The 22,103-nt window shown below is 55.5% G+C and overlaps 1 protein-coding gene across 1 annotated transcript in view; it reads left to right on the forward strand.

The window, feature by feature from the left end:
* Positions 1-382: 382 nt before the first annotated feature.
* The window catches only part of LOC104557130 (acrosin-like), a 52,743-nt gene continuing 31,022 nt past the window's right edge, over positions 383-22,103 (forward strand). The window contains exons 1-5 of the mRNA XM_062020053.1: positions 383-414; positions 5,791-5,894; positions 6,110-6,185; positions 6,681-6,754; positions 7,716-7,831. Of these exons, the coding sequence (XP_061876037.1) occupies positions 383-414; positions 5,791-5,894; positions 6,110-6,185; positions 6,681-6,754; positions 7,716-7,831 (402 nt within the window). The remainder of the gene's footprint in view (positions 415-5,790; positions 5,895-6,109; positions 6,186-6,680; positions 6,755-7,715; positions 7,832-22,103) is intronic.

The raw sequence follows: 22,103 nt of genomic DNA on the forward strand, positions 1-22,103 counted from the left end.
CTAAAGAAATCCCTGAGCTTCTGGAGGGGAAATGGGCAGGACCCAACCTGGCCCGCTGGTGCTGGGGTTTGTGTCAGGGCCGGTGCCTGTGTTGGTGCCGCGGCTGGGGCAAATGTTTCCCAGGTAAAGGGTCCTGAGCTGGTTGGATTCCAGTTCCACAATGGGTTTGGTGCCTGTGTTGGTGCTGCAGTTGGGGCAAATGTTTCCCAGGTAAAGGGTCCTGAGCTGGTTGGATTCCAGTTCCACGATGGGTTTGGTGCCTGTGTTGGTGCTGCAGTTGGGGCAAATGTTGCCCAGGTAAAGGGTCCTGAGCTGGTTGGATTCCAGTTCCACGCCGGGTTTGGTGCCGCGGCTGGTGCCTGTGTTGGCCGGTGAAAGGGCCATGAGGTGCTGGGAAAACGTCTCCACGCCCGGGTGAGAGCAGCAGCCCTTCCTGCTGAGCGCATCTGTTCCAGTATCCAGTAGTAGAAGTGCTGGGTGGAGGTGTAGACCCCGGGCCTGTGCGCTCTGCCACAGCCTTTCCCCCAGCTGGTCACGCCCACGAGCCAGAAGAAGTTGGCGCCCGCAGCTCTGCAGACCAGCGGGCCCCCGCTGTCACCCTGCAGCACAGGACAGAGGCTCAGGGGGGTGTTGGGGAGCCCCAGCAGCCCCAGGTGGGACAGGGCTGCGGCTGCTGCCACGCCTGACTCGCGGCTGCTCCTACCTGGCAGGCGTCGATGCCGCCCTGCGCGTAGCCGGCACACAGGTTGTAGCTGTGGATGGACCCATTGTTATACTGGCTGCTGTTACACAGCCTGGCATCGATGAGGCGCACCTTGGCCTCCTGCAGCACGTCGGATCCGTGGGCTGCGAGCACAGCAAGGAATTAGCCCCCAGCAGCTGCGGGACACTTCCCCTCCCCTGGCTGCCAGAGCCCTTCCCTGGGCCTTGGCTTTGCACCTTGCCAAAGAGACATCGGACACATCGTTCCCGTGGGGCTGCCTTGGGGCCGTGGCTGAGAATCACAGCGTCCCAGAAGGCTGGGGGTGGGAAGGGCCCTCGAGAGCTCATCCAGCCCAAGCCCCTGCTCAAGCTGGTTCTCCTCAAGCAGGAGGCAGGGGAACGTGTCCAGGTGGGTTTGGAAACCAGCAGGGAAGGAGCCTCCACAGCCTCCCTGGGCAGCCTGTGCAGGCCTCCAGCATCCTCACTGCAGAGACATTTTTCTACCTCTTCCAGGGGAACTTCCCGTCTTCCAGCGTGTGCCCCTTACCCCTCGTCCTGTCACTGGCCCCCAGCCAAAACAACCTGGCCCCAGCCTCTAAACCCCAGCCCTTGAGCTATCTCTCAGCATGGAGAAGGTTTCCTCTCAAAGGTCAGAGAGCTCCAGGTGCTCTCCTCACGAGAAAGGTGTCCCAGAGCCCTGAGCACCGTGGCAGCCTGAGGGAGCTCAGGCCCGTCTGCAGCCGCCCGTCCCCGCAGCCTGACTCTGGCTCCCGCCTGGGCTCCGCGCCAGCCCGAGCCGTCTCCCCAGCGTGCCAGGCTTGCCCTGGGCACAGCAGCGCTTTCCCCAGGGGAACTCACTTCGTGCGGTGGTGTGGCCCCAGCCAGCGATGTAGCAGTCTCTCAGCTGGGACACCACCACGTCGGCGGGGTGAGGCACACAGGCCACCTGCACGTACTGGTTGCACTCCACGGGCCGGTCCAGCTCCAGCAGGGCAATGTCGTAGTCGGTGACGTTGAAGTAGCTCTGGTGGAGCAGCGCCCGCGTGGTGTATCGCACCTGCACCTCGGGGCCCGTCAGAGTCAGCTGGTTGGCCCCGACCACCACCCGAAACCACGGCAGTCTCCTGGAAGGCAGATGGGGAGCAGAGGGCTCAGAGGGAGCGGAGCCGTGCGCTGCAGCCCGGCCCAGCCCAGCGGTGCCCTGCCTGCTGCTGGCCGAGGGAGAGAGGCGAGCCGTGCTGCGGAGGGCACGGCTGCCCCGGCGTGCCCTGGGCTCCAGGCAGCGCCGGCCCCAGGCTGCCGGGAAGCGGCGGCACCAGCCCGTGCCCGGCACACGCCATCCCTGGCACGCCAGCGGCAGGCCGGGCCGCAGACAGGGCCCCTGCCAGTGCCGGGGGGACGGCCCTGCCCTGCTCCTACTCACCGGTAGAAGTCGACGCAGTGTCCTGCAGTGAGGACCCACTGGGAATGGATGAGGCTCCCTCCACAGAAATGCCCGGTGCCCGCTCCCCAGGGATTCTGGATGCTGACGGTCCAGGGCCAGGCCCCCACGGGGGCATTCACGCCACCCACCACGCGCCACGGCTGCTCAGCCAGGGGCCGGGTGCCGCAGCTCCCCCTGCAAAGAGCAAGTCAGGAGTGTCCTGCTCCAGGGCTGGCTGCTGCTGGGGCTGCAGGGCAGCCGTCTGCCCTCCCCAGTGGGCGCCGCACGGGCAGCGGGGCTGGGGAACCCTTGGCTCACAGCTCGTGGCACCGGCGCACCCTGCAGGGAAGGGCTGCCCCAGCTCCCTCCCACAGCCACTTACCAACAGCTGTCCCCTGCCACGCTCGCAGGCCAGCAGCACAGGGCCAGCAGCACAAAGACCAGCAGAAGCTTCATTGCTGCGGCAACACGCGGCAGCTGCCAGAGCCGAGGGAGGGCTCGTGCCCAGCAGCGCTGCGGCCGATGCAATGCCCGCAGTGCTGGCGCTGCCCGCAGCACCTCGGCCCCGGGGCTGATGTCACAGAGCCGCTGCCTGCGGGCGCTGCGGCGGGGGCCATTCTGCGTGGGGCACCACACAGGGGGCCAGCAGGGGAGGGAGGCACAAGCAGGGATGGGACACCCCTCCCGCAACAAACTGCAGCACAGACTGTGCTCCGGGGGCCTGGCGAGAACGTGGCCGTGCTGCCTCCGGCAGCTGGCGGCAGCAGCAGCTCACACAAGTCAAAGACTGTCTCTCTGACTCAACCAGAGTTGAGTTCTTGCCTCTTCCCAAGGAGGACTCTTGTCTCCAGCTCCCATCAGCAGCCAGCTGCCTGCAGCCCTTTTTCTGCTTGTGCACAGCTTTGCAGCTCATCTGTGCACCTGCTTCCACTCCAAGTGCCTACATGAGAATGCAAATCTCTTTGGCATGCGTGAAAAAACAAAGGAGGTTTCACGCTTGGTGTTTCTTGTCAGTACTCTGCATCTCTCTGTGCTTCACCTCAGGCAGCTGTGTCCCTGCAGCCCAGAGAGGTGCCTGGTGGAGCAGAGAGCCACTCCCAGCCCGTGGAGGAGCCCACGCTGGAGCGGGTGGATGCCTGAAGGAGGCTGTGAGTGCGTGGGAAACCCATCCTGAAGCAAGGCTCCAGGAGCCCTTCCTACAAGGTGCAGCCCATCCTGCCTTCCCCAGCCACTGCCCTGGGTGCACTCCAGGGACCTCTTTCCCCTCCCACAGTGTGCAGGGGTTTTGTTTGGGCAGGACCAGGACGATCAGTTGAACCTCTGCTGTTAACCACCCAAGTGGCTTCTGCTACGTCTTTATCCCACTGTTCCCATGCCCCATTGCCCAGTGCTCTGCATATAGAATCACAGAATGGTGGGGGTTGGGAAGGGACCTTTAGAGATCATCCAGTCCAACCCCCGTGCAGAAGCAGGTCCCACCTAGATCAGGTCACACAGGAACGTGTCCCACATGTGTCTTGAAGAGCTCCAGGGAAGGAGCCTCGACACCGTCCCGGGGCAGCCTGGGCCAGGGCTCCCTCACCTCACACTGAAAGACATTTTTCTTATGGTTAAGTGGAATTTTTTGTGTTTCAGCTTCATCCCATCACCCCTTGTCCTGTGGCTAGATACCATCGAAAAAAGTGCTGCCCCAACCTCCTGACACCCACCCTTTAGATATTTGTATCTATTAATAAGATCTCCCCTCAGTCTCCTCTGCTCCAGACTAAACAGCCCCAGGTCCCACAGCATTTTCTAGTATGAAAGATGCTCCAGTCCCCTGATCATCTTGGTGACCCCGTGCTTGACTCTCTCCAGAAGTTCTCTGTCCCTCTTGAGCTGGGGAGTTCAGAACTGGAAACAAGACTCCAGATGAGGCCTCACCAGGGCAGAGAAGAGGGGGAGAAAAACCTCCCTTGACCTGCTGCCCACACTCTTCTTGATGCCCCCAGGCTGCCATTGGCTTCTTGCCCACGAGGGCACTGCTGGCTCATGGTCAGTTTATTTTCAGCCAGCACTCCCAGGTCTGTCTCTGCAGAGCTGCTCTCCAGCAGGTCACCCTCAGCCTGTCCTGGTGCAGGGGGTTGTTCCTTCCCAGCTGCAGGACTCTGCCCTTGTCCTTGTTGAACCTCAGCAGGTTCCTCTCTGCCCAACTCTCCAGTTGGACGAGATCCCACTGAATGGCAGCACAACCTCTGGTGAATCAGCCAGTGCTCCCAGTTTGGTGCCAGCAGGGAACTTGCTGAGGGTCCCTCTGTCCCCTCACCCAGGTGGTTGATGAAGATGTTGAACCAGACTGGCCCCAGAACCCATCCCTGTGGATCTCCACTGCCCACAGGCCTCCAACTCGACTCTGTGCCGTTGATCACCAGCCTCTGGGCTCTGTCAATCTGTCAAATCCTTGACTTAAAGATTATTTGGGACATGGAGTTTTGGAAAGTTTTGCCAGAAGGTCTGAACAGAGTTCTCCTGGTCCTAGGCTGCGAGTGTGAGCAATGTGATCTTCCACCTTCCCAGCCCCAGGCTGTCTTTCTGTTGATGAACCCATCATAATATGGGAGGGGGAGGCTGTCTGAGGGGCCTGTCAGAACCCTCATTCCTGCCCCCATGAGTGTCCCTGTTCTTGACCTCACTGCTCTTCCTCAGGAGTCTCTTTGATAACAGACTTGAGAGATTTCTCATGTACAGTCCTCAAGTTCCTACCCTCACTTGCTGTTTTATACACACCTGAGTTGGATGTTGAGTTGAATAGTGAGAGAATTGCAAGCACAGGGTTCAAAGCACCAATGGCCACTTCTCTGTTGTGCAGACACTTGTGAGCTGAGGCCCTTAAAACCAGCCTGGGGGGTGGCTGAGGGAGAGAGCCTTACAACAGAGCAGAGAAACAGCTTCCCAACAGTGTCAGTGAGGCCCAAGTACAAGACCATCACTTGGTTTCTCTGATGTGTATGAGGAGTGTTGTTTCCTTGCACAGGGGCACGTTGAGTGGAGCGATCCGCCGTGCACCCAGCGCTGCCATAAAGGAATGTCTGCTTCCCTGAGAGGGGTGTCAGCCCCTCTGCCAGGCTGCCCAGGGAGCGCCCAGCCCTGGAGGGATCCCAAAGCCGTGGAGCTGAGGTGCTGAGGGCTGTGGGTTAGTGCTGGGCTTGGCAGGGTGAGGAGAGGGCTGGGACTGCAGCAGCTCAAAGGGCTTTTCCAACCCAAAGGATTGTGTGGTTCGATTGGGGTGTGAGCAGGGAGCCTGTCTCTGCCCAGAGATGCCGAGAAGAAAGGCAACGGCGGCAAGAGGCCGACGGCCCTCGCGGAAGCCAGAGGAAAGGCAGCGGAGCCAGCCCAGGCGAGCAGGTCCGAGGGGGTGCAGGGAGGGATGAGGGGAGAATGGGGCTGGGCTGCTGGCTGGGCTGCTGCCACCTTGGTTCCTCTCCTCCCACTGCAGGCCTTGTGAAGCTAGGGATGGGGAAAGGAGAGGGGAGAGCCCTGGAAGCAGCCCAGCCTTGCTGCCCTCTCTCTCTGCAGCTGGGACATGCCCTGGGAGGCTGCCAGAGCCCAGCTGCTGGCAAGGGCCTTGGCTCATGCAGCCTGCAGACAGTGGGCAAGCGGCACCTCTTTTGTTTCTCCTGCCATAGGACCATCAGTGTAGAGCTGGATGTCAGCTTGCCATCAGCTCCCAGCTCGGTCCCTGCTCCAGAGCGGCCTGTGGTGTGGTACCACAGAGCCCGAGAGGTTCCAGGTAAGCTCAGCACTGCTGCTTGCTGCCAGGTCCTAGGGATGAGCTGGGAGAGCTGCGCTGTGCCCGTGGCAGCAGCGGCAGGAGAAGCGCAGGCTCCTCTGCCCTTTGTGCCTTTGTCTTCTGCCTGTGTCCCTGCAGGGAGGCAAAACACTCTCTCATCCCTGAGAAGAGGCCTTAAGAGACAGGCCTGACTTTTCTCTGGTTTCTTTGCCCAGGGATGATCTTCAGCCTCGCCTGCACACTGGCAGTCTGCCTGTGGAACCGGCTGCCACCCTCCAACACCTTTGCTAGGTACGTGCTGCGTGCTTCTGCTGGAGACAGGGGGAGAAAGGGAAGGTCTGAGGGCCAGCACAAGCCAAGGAGAGAGCAGAGAGGCCTCCCCAGGCAGCTGCCCCCTGCTCCCCCCTGGGCACCGCAGCTTGGGCACTGCTGGGGCTGTGGCCATTCACAGGGAGAGCCAAGAGCAAAGCCCCTTGGCACTCTCTCTCGCACATCTGCCAGAGGCCCAAACTTTGGCCACGCTGGCACAGTCACTAGCCAGCCACTTGCACAGGGAAAGGGTGAACCCCAGCTGTGGCAAGAGACCATGCAGGTGTGGGAGGGTCCTGAGAGCAAAGCCAGACGGGGCTCTTGCGCTTCCCAGCTGTGCAGAAACAGCCCTTAGAGAGAGCTGTGTGATGGCAGCGAGAGCACGCCTGCATTCTCAGCCAGACAGAGAGCAAGGTCCCCAGCAGAAAGACTGCTGAAATGCAGTCTCCGTGTCTGCTCCGCCTCTTTGCTTCCCAGCATGACTGTCAAGGCCTTTGGAAGGTGCTCCTGGAGCCCTTCCCTTGGGCAAAAGCTGCTGGCACTGCTGAAGGGTGAGCACAGGATGTGTTCCTCCTGGGCGCTGCTCTGCCAGCTCTCTCTCTGTCAGCAGCAGGCATCCAAACACTGGCTTTTCAGCCTGAAAAGGGAAATCTGCCTGTGAAGGGCTTTGCTCCAGGCACGCTCAGAGGGCCAGCCACCGCTGGCAGGGCCTGAGCCCATCTCCCAGCTGACCTGGAGAGCATGGAGGGTGCCCATGAGGGTGTGGGAACCCTCGTCAGCCCAGCTCACAGCCACAGCCTCAGACAGTGTTTCTCAGCCTCTGTGGCTCAGGTCAGCAGCAGCAGCTCTCAGCTCCATGGACAAGGCTTGCCTCCAATTGCTGACGCCGACCTTTTGCATCTCTGGGTGCCAGCAGGCACACTGAGCAGCCTGCTGATGGCCTTTTCTGTGTTCCTTCATGGCTTTCCCAGGAAGACGACCAGGGAGCGTTGGGGATGAGTTTAGAAGACATGATCAAGTCTAACTGGGCCCTAAAAAGCTTGGGTAAGGACACAGGCAGCCCCATCTCCTTGCCCCGTGCCTGTGTGCAGCAAGCCCCAAGGAGACTGTGCTCCAGGCACTGCTCTCCAAAGTGGGGGAGCTGCCACGCTCACTGCAGCCCAAGAGGAAGGCTGTGGCAGCGTGGCTCTCAGAGAGCCTCCCACTCCTGCCCTCAGCCCGTGTGTGCCCCTGCTGCTGCCCCCACACACGTTCCTGTGCTGATGGAGGGACTCTGCTCCTCTCCATGGCAGTTGGAAGGGGACTGGCTGGGTCATCTTTGCTGCCGGTGCAGCAGGCCCTCAGCCTTGCTCTGCTGACACCCACATGGGCGCCTGCTGTCTCCCAGCACCCTCAGCCCTTGTCCTGCCACAGGGACAGGAGTGACAGGCTTGGAGCTGCTCAGCTGATCTCGGGGCACCGAGGCCTCCTGATCTGTGGCTCTTGCAGTCATCTGCTCTCCCTTCCTCACAGGTGCCACCATTGACCTGACAAGAACTTCCAAGACCTACAGGTGCAGCTGGAATTGCATCTTCAACATTGTTCTGAGCAGAACGTACCCTGAGGATGGGCCTGATACCATCCTGCAGGTACTGTAGCAGAAACCATCAGTGCTGCTTGCCTGCCTACCTGCCACTGCTCCTGTGGAAGCCCACAGCGTTGGTAGGTTCCTGAAACCAGAGCTCCAAGACAGGGCAGGGCTTGCTAGAAACCAGCAGTTTCCCTCAGGAAGGGAGCGGAGCAGGACTGAGGGGCCCTGCTGTGACCCCGCTGCCACCCTCTTCCCTACCAGTGCACTGACCCAGAGCTGCTGGTGGCTCTCAGCCCTGCCATTGCTCTCCACGGGTTGCAGGGACACAGCTGCTCTCTCACCACGGGCTACAGAGGGGTCTCTGGTCCAGTGCTGCTCTTTCCTTCCTCCTTCTCTGACTGGGATCCCCATGCTCTGCTCCATTTTGTACCACCTCCTCTTCTGGCTTAGATTTCGCTTCTTCAGTAGTGATGGCAGAGGCACCAGCTTGGCCTGGCTGGGCTGGAGGTGGATCCAGCTCAGATCCAGGGCATGTTCTGAGAGCTGCTTACAGGGACAGCGCTGCAGTTCCCTTCCCCTGTTGCCAAGCAAAAAGCAGCTCCACACAAGGCCATGGCAGTGCCTCCTCCTGCAGCTGGAGCAGAGCCCCAGGCACACGGCGCCTGTGCTCCAGGCCAGAGGAGCAGCGGCGCTGGCCCCAGCACTCGCTTCTGTCTCAGTGCTGTCCTGTGCTGCTTTGCAGACGGATGTCTCCCGGGGCAGGCGCTGGTGTTTCCCAGGGCATTCTGGCCAGGTTGTCATCAGGCTGCCAGCACGAGTCCAGCTGAGTGCCGTGGCTCTGCAGCACGTCCCTGAGGAAGGCTCCTTGTCCGTGGCTGTCAGCAGTGCTCCCAGAGACGTGGCTGTCTATGTAAGTGTGTGCTGGGTGCTTCTGGCTGCATCTGGCCCTGGGGGGACGTGGCAGGGACTCGCTTGCTTTTGTGCTCCTCTGAGGCTGCTGCCCTGCTCTCTGCTGAGCACTGCAGTGCCCTAGCCAGGTGCTTCAGGGGCTCGAGAGCTTTCACCCCTCTCAAGACTTATTCTGACCAAAGCCCCTCAGGGTTTTTGACCAAAGCTCAAGGCAGAGACTGAGCTCCTCCCCAGGCAGCAGTAGGCTGTGGCTATTGGCCAGGAGAGGGCGGGTGGGTACCAGGGCTGGTGCAGCACATCCTACTACCCAGACACCTGCTGGCAGACCTACATGGCTGCCACTTACAGTCTAGGAGATGCCTTCAGTGCATGGATGATCACTTCTTGACGCAGGTGGTGGATGTGCCAACTAGGAGAGGAGCACTAGTGGATCTTGTGCTCATGAGCAAGCAGGGTCTGGTGGAAGTGGTGGAGGTCGAGAGCAGCCTTGGCTGCAGCAGCCATGAGATGGTGGAGTTCAGGATCTGGTGTGGTAGGAACAGAATACCAAGCAGGATCACAGCCCTGGGCTTTAGCAGGGCCAACTTTGGCCTTTTCAAGCAATTGCTAGGGGACATCTTGTGGGACAGGGTATTAGAGGACAAAGAGGCCCAAGAGAGTTGGTCTGTATTCAAAGGTCCCTTTTTCCAGGCTCAGGATCAGAGCATGCAGCGGGTAGGAAGTCCAGGAAGGGAGCCAGGAGACCCACATGGTTCAGCAGGGAACTGTTGGGCAAACTCAAGTGGAAGGAGAGAGTCTAGAGATGATGGAAGGAAGGGATGGCCACTTGGGATGAATGTAAGGCTGTTGTCAGAAGATGTAGGGAGGCAAGTAGGAAAGCTAAAGCCTCACTGGAGTTGTACCTTGCAAGGGAGGACAAGGACAACAAGAAGGGCTTCTTCAAATACACTGCAGGTAGAACTAACACCAGAGGCAATGTAGGCCCAGTGCTGAACGAGGTGAGTGCCCTTGTGACAGAGGAGACAGAGAAGGCAGAGTTCCTGAATGCCTCCATTGCCTCTGTGTATATTGCTGGAGACTGCCCTCAGGAGCCCCAGACTCCAGAGGAAGTCAGGTTGAAGGAGGAGTTGTGTTTGGTTGCTGAGGACTGGGATCAGGATCAGCTGAGCAGTCTGGATGTGCATCAATCCATGGGCCCCGATGGGATGCACCCGCGGGTGCTGAGGGAGCTGGAGGCAGTCATTGCTGAACCACCCTCCATCCTCTTCAGTAATTCATGGAGGACAGGAGAGGTGCCTGAGGGCTGGAGGAGAGCAAATGTCACTCCAGTCTGCAACAAGGGTAAGAAGGAGGAGCTGAGAAACTCCAGAGCGCTCAGCCTCAGCTCCATCCCTGGGAAGGATGGAACAACTTCTCCTGGGCGCTGTCTCCAGGCAGTTAAAGGACAAGAGGGTCATTGGGAGCAATCAGCGTGGCTTGACCAAGGGGGAGTCGTGTGACCAACCTGAGAGCCTTTGCTGAAGATGTAAGCAGGTGGATAGATGGTGGCAGTGCAGCAGATGTGGTTTATCTGGGTTTCAGTCAAGCATCTGGCACCTTCTCCCACAACATCCTGGCAGCAAAACTGAGGCAGTGTGGGCTGGATGATCAGACCATGAGGTAGAGTGTGAAGTGACTGAAGGGCAGAAGGCAGAGTGGTGACCAATGGGGCAGGGTGCAGCTGGAGGCCTGTGTCTAGTGGAGTCTCTCAGGGGTCGGTGCTGGGCCCGGTACTGTTCAATCTATTCATTAGTGACCTTGCTGTGGGAACAGAGGCACTGCCAGCAAGTTTGCTGCTGATACTGAACTGGGGCGGTGGCTGCCACCCCAGAGGCTGTGCTGCCATCCAACCAGACGTGGACAGGCTGAGAATGGGCAGAGAGAACTCTAAGGAAGTTCAACAAGGGCAAGTGTGGAGTCTTGCACCTGGGAGAGAACAACCCCATGTACCAGCACAGGTTGGGAAATGAACTGTGAGAGCAGTGTAGGGGAAAGGGACCTGGGGGTCTTGGTGGGCAGCAGGATGAGCATGAGCCAGCAATGTGCTTTCGTGGCCCAGAAGGCCAATGGCATCCTGGGCTGGATTAGAAGGACTGTGGTGAGCAGGTGGAGAGAGGTTCTGCTCCCCCTTTCCTCTGCCCTCGTGAGACCACATCTGGAACAGTGTGTCCAGTTGTGGGCCCCTCAGTGCAAGGACAGGGAGCTGCTGGAGAGAGTTCAGCACAGGGCCACAGAGATGATGGAGTGGAGCATTTCTCTTGTGCTGAAGGCTGAGGGAGCTGGGGCTCTGTAGCTTGGAGGAGGGGAGACTGAGAGGTGACCTCATTCATGTTACAAATGCATCAAGGGTGGGTGTCAGGAGGATGGAGCCAGGCTGTGCTCAGGGATGGCCAATGACAGGACAAGGGACAAACTGGAACGGAAGAGGTTCCAAAGAAACAGAAGGAGGAATTTGTTCCCTGCTGAGGTGAGGGAGCACTGCAAGGGGCTGCCCAGATGGGCTGTGGAGTCTCTTTCTCTGGAGACATTCCAACCCAGCTGGACGAGTTCCTGTGTGACCTACTCTAGGGAGTCGTGCTCTGGCAGGGGGGTAGCACTGGATGAGCTTTCCAGGTCCCTCCCAACCCTTGAGATGCTCTGGTTCTGTGATTCTGCACGTTGCCTCTTTGTTGACATGAATCTGAGCTGCTCTCCTTGTGCTTTGCCCCGAGGGACTGGAGGCATCGGGAAAAGAGGAAACTCAGCTTGGGACCCTCACGTACGACGTGGCAAAAGAGGCCGTTCAGCCCTTCCCTCTGAAGGCATGGCCTATGCACGGGGGAGAGATGCCATGGAGCAAAAAGGGTTTGCCTGCAAGTGCACAGCAGGCAGCGTGTGAATGCTGTCTCCCTGGGCACTGGCTCGCTTTGAGAGAGACCTGGTGGGGTTGTGAGAGCTGAGCAGCGTGTGGTGGTGGCAGCAAAAGCAGAACACGGGCAGGATTGGGCGGGTGGGAGCACAAGCTCTGAGAGATCTCTGGCTGCAGCCACTGCCTTCAGCAGAGCCAGCTGCACACACAGACACTGCACAAGGCCTTTGTGCCCTGCAGAAAGAGGGGTGCCCAGTGCCAAAAGCCCTCGGGCAGCACCAGTGCTGCATCCTGTGGCCTGTGGCGGGTGGGACAGTGTCCTCTCCTCCCAGCACAGCCCCTTCTGTCCCCTGCCCTCAGGCTGCAGGGGAAGGCGAGCCCAGGGGACAGCAGGAGCTTGGTGGGGCTGCCCAGCAGCTGCCCTACGCGTCAGAGCCCCTCCTGGGCCTCTCTGTCAGCACAGAACAAGCAGCAGAGGCAAAGGGCCGAGGGAAGGAGGCGCAGCCCCAGCGGGGCCGGCGTGCAGAGGATGCCCAGCTGCTTTGGGGAGCCTGATCCCTGAGCAGGAGCGGGGCTGGCAGGGGGAGATATGGCTGCACTGTTGCTCTGAACGCCTGCATTTCCTTGTCTCTCTTCACAGAACACGCCGCTCCCCAGAGCTTTTCCTTACATCAAAGTTCTTGTTACAAGCAACTGGGGAAACCCAACGTGCAGCTGCATTTCCAGAGTGTGGGTGCATGGGAGGATGGCGAATCAGGAGAGCCTCAGATGCCAGCAGGGACAGCGGGTGTGGACAGTGATAACTGCTGTTTGCTCGTGTCCTTTCCTTCATGTATTTTCTAGGTATTGTTTTGAATGTATTTTCTCTGGGTAACTGGAGTTCAAGTGAGGGGCTCTGCCTTCCTCACGCTGCCGCTGGGCTCCGTTTGTTGTGTTATTTCGCTGGTTCTCTTAGTGCTTGAGTTGTCAATAAAACTGCCCCTGTTTCCTTTTGACTCGGTGCCTGTGTGCTTTGTGCTGGCCCCGCTCCCAGCAGAACGATTCTTGCTGTGCCCATGGTTTCTGTCCTCATTTCATCCCTTTTTCTGCAGTTCCCCGACACCCTTTGGTTTGTCATTGTTCTTTCTGAGCCCATTTGGATCCGTTTGCTGCTTTCCAGTGTTTTCCTTCCTTCCAGCATCACAGGGGCTTCTAGAATCTTCTGTTGACCCCATCCTTTGGTGTCCGTGTGTGACGGTGCCAGTCTCTGCCCCGCTCGTGTCCCTTTCCCGGGGCAGACTGGGAGCGGGGCCGGGCGGCAGAGGCGGGGGCTGGGTGAGTGTGCGGCCGCAGCCCCGAGTGACAAAGCGTCCCCTCAGCCCCGGCCCCGCGGCCACCTGGGGCTGCTCCTCGCCCGGGCGTTTGCCGACGGGGCTCTGCTGGAGTCCAAGCCCTGCCCTCACCCTGCCACGGCCACCACTGACCGTGGCCCTCAGCACCTCAGCTCTGCGGCTTTGGGATCCCAAACCTGCCCCTCAGCACCGTTCCCTCGGGTCTGTATTCCAATGGCTCCGCGGGATTTGATGCTGCAGACAGAGCTGGTTCTTGCCTGTGGGTTCAGTAACTAAAGACGTGTCTCTCCACGTGCTGGAGCTGACATTTAACAGCTCTCTGCACAGTCTCCTTTGGGTTTTTTTCACATAAGGACGAGTCCCTGACTTTCAAAGAGCTCCAGTAGGTTCTTCCAGCCCTTTCCCCAAAGTCAGCCCTGTGTCTTAGCTCTGTGCTCTGTCCATCAGAGACACAGGCCAGAGCATCCCATGAGTTGAGAACAGTCTCTTCCCTTCTCCTGTAGGCACAGATGGGATCCAGCATGGCATGGCTAAATTTAGGTCAGAAGTCTTGATCCTCCCAACAACTGACCAAGGTCACAGGAGATATTGCTATTGGTTTCCTACTCAATCTCCATGCCCTGAGACTGCATCCCAAATTGCTCTTTGCTCACGATGTCTGTGCTCTTGGACCTCGCAATTCTCTGAGCAAAGTCTTGTGTCTTGTCTTTGTCTTTTCCCCAGAACTGACCAGTGCTCACCAAATGGAAAAGGCTCAAATGCAGCTGTGTCTCCAGGTTGGCAGCTCCACTGTTTCATTCCCCATCCCTGTCTCTCCAGGTTGGCAGCCCCACTGTTTCATTCCCCATCCCTGTCTCTCCAGGTGGGCATCCCCACTGTTTCATTCCCCACCCCTGTCTCTCCAGGTTGGCAGCTCCCCTTTTTCATTCCCCACCCCTGTGTCTCCAGGTTGGCAGTTCCACTGTTTTATTTCTCATGTGGCTGTGGCAGTTTGAGGCAGCTCAGCAGTTGTGCAAAGAGCACTGGTGTCAGGTCCCAGAGAAGAACACCAGTTTCACAGCAGCTGTGACTTTTACTCTTGCACAGAGAGAGGTACCAGGTGTAACCAAGGTGATGGCCTTCTACCATGGCATGGCTGGCTGGGTAGATGAGGGGAGAGCAGTGGATGGCCTCCACCTCTAGGTGCTCTCCAGAGGTGCCTCCCAACTCCTGCCATTCTGGGATTCAGCGAATGCTTTGGATGGTAACAGCAACACAATTGCTTAAAAGAACATCTTGTTGCTGTGTCCAGCTCTGAGATGGATGAGCATTGAAAGTCCACACCACTAACTCAGCGTTGCCTGTTGCCACGTTAGAAGCCCAGCAAGGTGATGGAAGCAGGGGTGGGCTGTCTCCTGCCTCTTTCTAACTCCAGGATCCACACCAATGGGCTCTTTCATGCCTGAGATAGAAATGCCAGCAATCTGAAGGAAGGACAGGCTTGTTCTGCTGCAGCCCAAGGCAACAGGGTGACAGTTTCACAGAGCGGTGCCAGGCAGGGTCAGCAGCCGCAGGTGCTGCGGGGGTTTCGGGCTTCCCTGAGGCACTGCATATTCAAGCAGCCCATGGCAGGGCTTTCTAAGCCCTGTCCAGCTCCCTTGGTGGGTTCAGAGCACATGCTGCCTCATGTGAGTGGAAGAGGAGTGAGAACATGGTTGGGGTGTTTATTGGTGTGTCTGCCCTCCAGGCCCTCACTGTCCAGAACCAATCTTTCCAGGCCAAACTCTACCATCTTGATTGAAAAGGCTCTGAAGAAAAGCTCTGAGGAATACAGGAAGGTTGGTGGCAACTCCATCCACTCATCAAGACTGGCATTTCTCAGGAGGACTCTCACCATGGAGGCAGTGGATAACAATGGGCTTCTTACCCCATGGACTGGTGGGCAGGTCTCAACTGAGATCCCTGATCTTGAGCTCTGAGGTGGAGTCAGAAATAACTCTCAAATGAGCCCCCAAAAAAAGAGCTTTCTTGGAACCCTGGGGCAATTCTCTGTGTTCACCCAATGGCATGGGAAAAACACCCTGTCTAGAAAACCCTTAGTCTCAGCTGCTGCCAAATACACCTGCACTGAAGGTCAGTCCCAGCTGCTGCCCAATGCATCTGCACTGAAGGTCAGTCCCAGCTGCTGCCCAATGCATCTGCACTGAAGGGTCAGTCCCAGCTGCTGCAAATGCATCTGCACTGAAGGGTCAGTCCCAGCTGCTGCACTGAAGGGTCAGGTTTCTACTGACTTTTGGCCTCTTTAGACATAATATTTTAGTATCTAAAATATTTCAGAAGTGCTAAAACCCTCTAACTCCTGGGGATTTGGGGTTTTTTCCCTATTTATGCAGGACTATGAGGAAAAGCACGTCAGGCAGCAACCTCGGCTTGGTATTTGGCCCGGCTCTGCTCAGGCCACGTCAAGCAGATGCTTTGTCATCACTTGTGGATTCCTGTTAGCAAATGTGGATGGCAGAGCTGCTCATCACATACTATGAGGAGCTATTGGCTGTGCCTCAGAAGGCACCTGGCTGGCTTGGCCGCTGCAACCCAAATGATGGATCAACATCTTGAGCCCAGGGCGGGATGGAACAGGACCGTGGGCCCAGGCTGGCAATGCCTGGTGGCTTTGCAGTCACTGTTCTAATCTCTGTTCCGTGTCTCATTTCATGTTTTATGTGGCCAACAAAGGAAAAGAAATGTTGTGAGAGTTCACCTGTAGGTCAAAAGACCAACTGAAGTGCTGAGGCCCCAAACTCAAGCTGACCTCTAATCAACCTCACAGCCAAATAGGAGATGAAGTGAGTGTCTGATTATCAGTGAAATACGTGAGATGATTAGTGACAGACGTAGCCAGACAGAATAGAATCATTAGTGAAGAGAGATGCCACGAGATTCCTTTGCTTGTTTGGAGGCAACTGTCGAGGTCATGAAACCAGGTGTCTGGCCTGGCGTGAAAATACATGATCAGAGCCGAACAGGGAAAGAAACTCCCTTGGTTCCTCCCTGAGCCCTGGCCAGGCTCCGGGGGGGATCTCAATGCAGTGTGCAACCAGCTGTTCCCGCTTTGGGAGTGATGTGACGTTGTTGATTCGAGAAGAGAAGAGCTGGACCTTCTTGGAGACCTCCCCTACGAGTGGACGCGCTGCGTGGGACTCCCCAGTTGCAGCAACAGGTTCTGCAAGTCCTGGCTGCACTGGGGCTCCCCAGCCACTGCGGGTCTGGGTGATGAGAACTCAGGCACCTGCCGATGTCTCTTCCTTAGTTACTGTCCATGACTGGATGCAGTTGGTGGATGGAGTGTAGTGTATGCTCACGCTTTAGATGTCAGGATCAATCAGCCTGTTTCCTTCTGACTCGCTGCCCGTGTCCTTTGTGCTGACCCCACTATGAGCACAACAATTCTTGACATGCTGATGGTTTTTTGCCTCCAATGTCTTTGCCAAAGTATATTAGATGTCCATTCTGCACGTCCATAGTGGTTCCCTGACGCTCATTTTCAACTTTCCCCTCGTTCCCTTAATTGCTTTTAATTTTATCTGTTGCTTTTCATCCATTTGCTGCCCTATTTGTTTCCTTTTTCCCTTGCCTTTCCTCGTTCCCTTCTCTTCTTCTCTTTCCACATCCCTTTTAGTCTCTGACCCCATTTTGTCCCTTTTTCTCTTTAGTTCCCTTACACCCATTGATTTTTAAGTGGTTCTTTCTGTGCTTTCTATATCTCCCATTGAGATATATAACTTCTACCGACAGTGTGTACTTTTTCAATGGGAGTTGAGGAGTCAAAGTAAGTGTGATTGGAGATAGCTCCCACAGGAAAGCAGCTGCAAATGTGACACCGTGCTGGCTGATAGACTGCATGGAGACCTACTTACTACTGTAGCTGGGGTCTGCCTTCCTGCTTTCTTGTAGCTCCCATACGCAGTGGTATACGTTAAGGGAGGGCATGTGTTATTTCAGTGGGAGCTGAGCAGTCCAAATGGGTGGGATTGAAGATAGCTCCCTGTTCTGGTTTTTCCTTCCTGCCTCTTACGTGGAAAAAAGTGGGGTTTTAGTAGAGTTTTGAGAAGAAAAGTAGGGCTTGGGGGGGGTTCTGAGGGATAAAATAAGGTTTTGGCGCAATTGTGAGAGAAAAAGTGTGATTTCAGTGGAGTTGTGAGGGATGAAAGGAGGTTTTTGGGCATGTCTGAGGGGAAAAGTGAGGTTTGGGTGGCATTTTACAGGAAAACAGTTGGGATTTGGGTGGAATTTTACAGAGGAAAAGCGGTGTTTTTGAGCAATTCTGAGGGAAAAAGTAGAGTTTTTGTTTATTTCTGAGAGCAAAAGTGAGGTTTTGTTGGAGTTTTAGGAGAAAAAGTGGGTTTTGGTGCAATTTTTCAGGGAAAAGTGTAGTTTGGAAGAGTTTTGAGGGGAAAAGTGGGGATGGAGTACATTTCTGAGGGCAAAAAGCAGTGGAGTTGTGGGATCAAATGAGGTTTTGGTGCAATTCTGAGGGGAAAAGGTGGGATTTGGGTGGAGTTTTGAGGGAAAAAGTGGGGTATGGGAGGATTTCTGAAAAAAACAAGTGTTTTGGTGGGGTTTTGAGGGGAAAAATGTGGTTTTGTGGAAATTCTGAGGGTAAAAGTGGAGTTTGGGTGGTGTTTTGAGGGGGAAAATGGGGTTCTGGTCGAGTTTTGAGGGGAAAGGTGCGGTTTTGGGGAACTTCTGGGGGAAGAAGCGGGGTTTTGGTGCAGTTTTGAGGGAAACAGTGGTGTTTTGGTGGAGTTCTGAGTGAAAAAGTGAGGTTTTGGAGGTATTTTCCGAGGAAAAGTGGGTCTTGGGTGCTATTCTGAGGGAAAAAGTGGGATTTTTGGGAACTGCTGGGTAAAAAAGTGCCATCTTGAGGGAAAAAGTGGAGTTTTGGAAGCGTTTTGAGGGGAAAAAGTGGGGTTTGGGGGAGTTGTGAGGGATAAAATGAGGTTTTGGTGCAATTCTGAGAGGAAAAACAAGGATTTTGGAGGAGATTTGAGGATGTAAAGTGGGGTTTGAGTACATTTCTGAGAAAGAAAAGTGGCATTTGGGTGGAGTTTTGAGGGAAAAGATGAGATTTTTGGGGCATTTCTGAGGGAAAAGGTGGGATTTGGGTGGTGTTTTGAGGGAAAAAGCAGGGTTTTGTTAAATTTCTGAGAGCAAAAGTGGGGTTTAGGTGGAGTTTGGATGGAAAAAGTGAGGTTTTGGAGTAATTCTGAGGGGAAAAGAGGGCCTTTGGGGAAGATGTGAGGAGAAAAGGGGTTTTGTGTGAGTTTTGAAGGACCAAGTGGGGTTTTGGGTAGTTCTGAGGGATCAAAAGACGGTAATTTTGGGGTAATTGTGAGGGAAAGCAATTGGGATTTGGGTGTAGTTTTGAGAGGAAAAGTGGGGTTTTGGAGCAATTCTGAGAGAAAAAGTGGGGGTTTGTGTGGAGTTTGGAAGGAAAATATGTGTTTTTGTTGGGGTGTTTAAAGAAAAAGTGAGGTTTTGGGAAATCTTGAGGGGAAAGTGTGGGGGTCTGGGTGGAGTTATGAGAAAAAAAGGAAGGTTTTGGTAACTATCTGAGGTCCAAAGTGGGGGTTTGGGTGGAGGTTTGAAGGAACAAGTTGTTTTCTGTTGGGATTTAGAGGGGAAAAGTGAGGGTGTGTGGGAGTTCTGAGGGATAACATGAGGTGTGGGGGCAAATCTGAGGGGAAAAGTGAGGTGTGGGTGGCATTTTACAGGAAAACAGTGGAGTTCACCCGTCCTGAGGAGGGACAAACGGCAGAAGCTATCGGGAACAGACTAACTGAAACCCCCACTGCCTGCCCCCCCGAACCGTTCAGGGGGGACAAGGTAAAAGCCCCGGGATCAGGGCTCTGAGCCCGGGAAGAGGGGAGGGGTGGCAAGAAGGTGTTCTTCAAAAGGCTGGTTGGACTCTTCATTGATGTATTGCTCTGTGTTGTTTCATTTTGGTTATGTTTTGGGTTTTTGGGGGTATGTTTTAGTTGATGTTGCATCAAACTGTTTCTCTGTTTTCTTCCCCAAACCGAGTGGCCTGGTCTGCTTTGTCCTGAACCTTCAGCGGCAATTAAGCTCTCCCTGCCCTTGAGCAATTCTCAGCCTCTTCCATACTGGAGGCTAATCGTGGTCTTTGTTCCCTGATGGGCCTAAACCAGGACACTTAAGATCCCCAAATCTCTCCTTTTTCTACTCAAAACCTCCCTTTTCCCTACTAAAACCCCTTTTTTTCCCCTCAAAACCTCCTCTTTTAACTCTTAAGACCCCTAAACCCCTCTTTATCCCCTCAAAACCTCCGTTTTTCCCCTCAATCCCCCCTTTTTCCCTTCAAACCCCCTCTTTTATCCCTTAAGACCACAAAACCTCCCATTTTCTCCTCAAAACCCCTTTTATCCCCTCAAAACCCCCCTTTTCGACTGAACCCCCCCTTTTATCCCTTAAGACCCCAAAACCCCCCTTTTCCCCCTCAAAACCTCAATTTTTCCCCTCAACCCCCCCCTTTTTCCCCCTCAAAACCTCTTTCATCCCTTTAGACCCCAAAACCTCCTATTTTACCCTCAAAACATCAATTTTTCCCCTCAGAACCCTCCTTTTCCCCTCAAAACCCCTCTTTTATCCCTTTAGACCCCCATATCTTTCATTTTCTTCTCAAAACCCCTTTTATCCCTTCAAAACCCCCCTTTTCGACTCAACCCCCCCTTTTATCCGTTAAGACCCCAAAATCTCCCTTTTTCCGCAAAACCCCTCTTTTATCCCTTTAGACCCCAAAACCTCCCATTTTCCCCTCAAAACCTCCATTTTTCCCCTCAAACCCCCCCTTTTCCCCTCAAAACCCCTCTTTTATCCCTTTAGACCCCAAAACCTCCCATTTTCCCCTCAAAGCCTCCATTTTTCCCCTCAAACCCCCCCTTTTCCTCTCAAAACCCCTCTTTTATCCCTTAAGACCCCAAAACCCCTTTTTCCTCTCAAAACCCCCTTTTTCCCGCCTTTAGACCCAAAGCCGCCCCTTTTCCCCTCAGCGCCAGGCCCCGCCCCTCCCCTCGGCCCGTCCATTTCTCACGGGGGGGGGTGCGAAACAAACCCCCCTCATTTTATACAAAACCTTTATTCTGTAACAGTGTGTGTTGGGGTGGGGGGTCCCCCAAACCTCCCCCCGCGACCCCCCAACACTGAGAGGCCGGGGGGGCACAGGCAGCGGAGGCACAGGCAGCGGAACGAGCCCGCGGTGTTGAGGCAGCGGCCGGGCTGGCAGCGGGGGGGGCCCGAACACTCGTCCACGTCTGGGGAGGGCGGCGGCACAGAAGGGGTTAATGGGGTATTGGGGGGGGGATGGGATGGGGGGTGGGGATGGGGAGGGCTCAGGGTGCTGGGGAGGGGGTTTGGGTGCTGAGGAAGGAGTTTTGGAGGGGGTTTGGGTGCTGAGGAGGGCTCTGGGAGCTAGGGAGGGGGTTGGGTGCTGGGGAGGGAGTTTGGGAGGGGGTTTGGGTGCTGAGGGAGGGGGTTTGGGTGCTGAGGAAGGAGTTTTGGAGGGGGTTTGGGTGCTGAGGAGGGCCCTGGGAGCTAGGGAGGGGATTTGGGTGCTGGGGAGGGGATTTGGGTGCTGGGGAGGGGGATAGGGAGGGGGTTTGGATGCTGAGGGAGGGGGTTTGGGAGGGGGCCTGGGTGCTGGGGAGGGGGTTTGGGTGCTGGGGAGGGCTCTGGGTGCTGGGGGAGGGGGTTTGTGGGATTTCTGAGGGATAACATGAGGTGTGGGGGCAAATCTGAGGGGAAAGGTGAGGTTTGGGTGGCATTTTAAAGGAAAACAGTTGGGATTTGGGTGGAATTTGATAGAGGAAAAGCGGTGTTTTTGAGCAATTCTGAGGGAAAAAGTAGAGTTTTTGTTTATTTCTGAGAGCAAAAGTGAGGTTTTGTTGGAGTTTTAGGAGAAAAAGTGGGTTTTGGTGCAGTTTTGCAGGGGAAAAGTGTAGTTTGGAAGAGTTTTGAGAGGAAAAGTGGGGATGGAGTAGATTTCTGAGGGCCAAAAGCAGTGGAGTTGTGGGATCAAATGAGGTTTTGGTGCAATTCTGAGGGGAAAAGGTGGGATTTGGGTGGAGTTTTGAGGGAAAAAGTGGGGTTTTGGTAAATTTTTAAAGGGAAAAAGTGGGGTTTGGGTGGATGTTTGAAAAAACAATTTTTTTTTGTGGGGTTTTGAGGGGAAAAGTGGGGTTTTGTGGAAATTCTGAGGGTAAAAGTGGAGTTTGGGTGGTGTTTTGAGGCGGAAAATGGGGTTTTGGTGCAGTTTTGAGGGGAAAAAGTGGGGTTTGGTGGAGTTCTGAGGGGAGAAGTGCAGTTTTGGGGAACTTTGTGAGGAAGAAGCGGGGTTTTGGTGCAGTTTTGAGGAAAATAGTGGTGTTTTGGTGGAGTTCTGAGTGAAAAAGTGAGGTTTTGGAGGTATTTTCAGAGGAAAAGTGGGTTTTGGGTGCTATTCTGAGGGAAAAAGTGGGATTTTTGGGAAGTGCTGGGTAAAAAAGTGCCATCTTGAGGGAAAAAGTGGAGTTTTGGAATTGTTTCGAGGGGAAAAAGTGGGGTTTGGGGGAGTTGTGAGGGATAAAATGAGGTTTTGGTGCAATTCTGAGAGAAAAAAAAGGATTTTGGAGGAGTTTTGATGCAAACTGCCTTTGCATCAGGTCAGTGCAGAGAGCCTCAGGTTCCATCGGAAATCATCTGCTGGTTGTTTCAAGTGCAGAGCACAGAGTCTGGATAAATGTCCTGCAAGAACTGTAAAGGGAGAATCCCAGGCAACAAATGTGAAAAGGCGGGTGGAAAAGGGAGGGAGAATTCTCAAGTCCAGGTGGCCAAAATGTCAAACCAAACCCAAAGTAAAGTCCTTAGGAGATCAACAGAAACCTGTCACCACTGCAGTGAGAGGGAGACTTTTAAAGCACCCATTGTTTGCTCTTCCAGATGCTGGGTTAGTGAGGAAACACTGGGCTGGAGAAGAGCAGGAAAGAACAGGCAGCTGCGTCATTGAAACACCATCACTCAGTTTTGCTACCAATAGAATTCCAGAGAATCAGCAAACCCAGCACCCCCCCAGTTCCTGTACGTCTGTGAGCTCCTTGACTTCAGTTAACACCACCTGGAAGCCTTCTCAGACAGCTCATTCTGCTGGAACTATCTGAGTTTCATCATTGGTT

Source organism: Colius striatus, unplaced genomic scaffold, assembly GCF_028858725.1.
Source record: "Colius striatus isolate bColStr4 unplaced genomic scaffold, bColStr4.1.hap1 scaffold_43, whole genome shotgun sequence".
NCBI classification, from domain to species: Eukaryota; Metazoa; Chordata; class Aves; order Coliiformes; family Coliidae; genus Colius; species Colius striatus.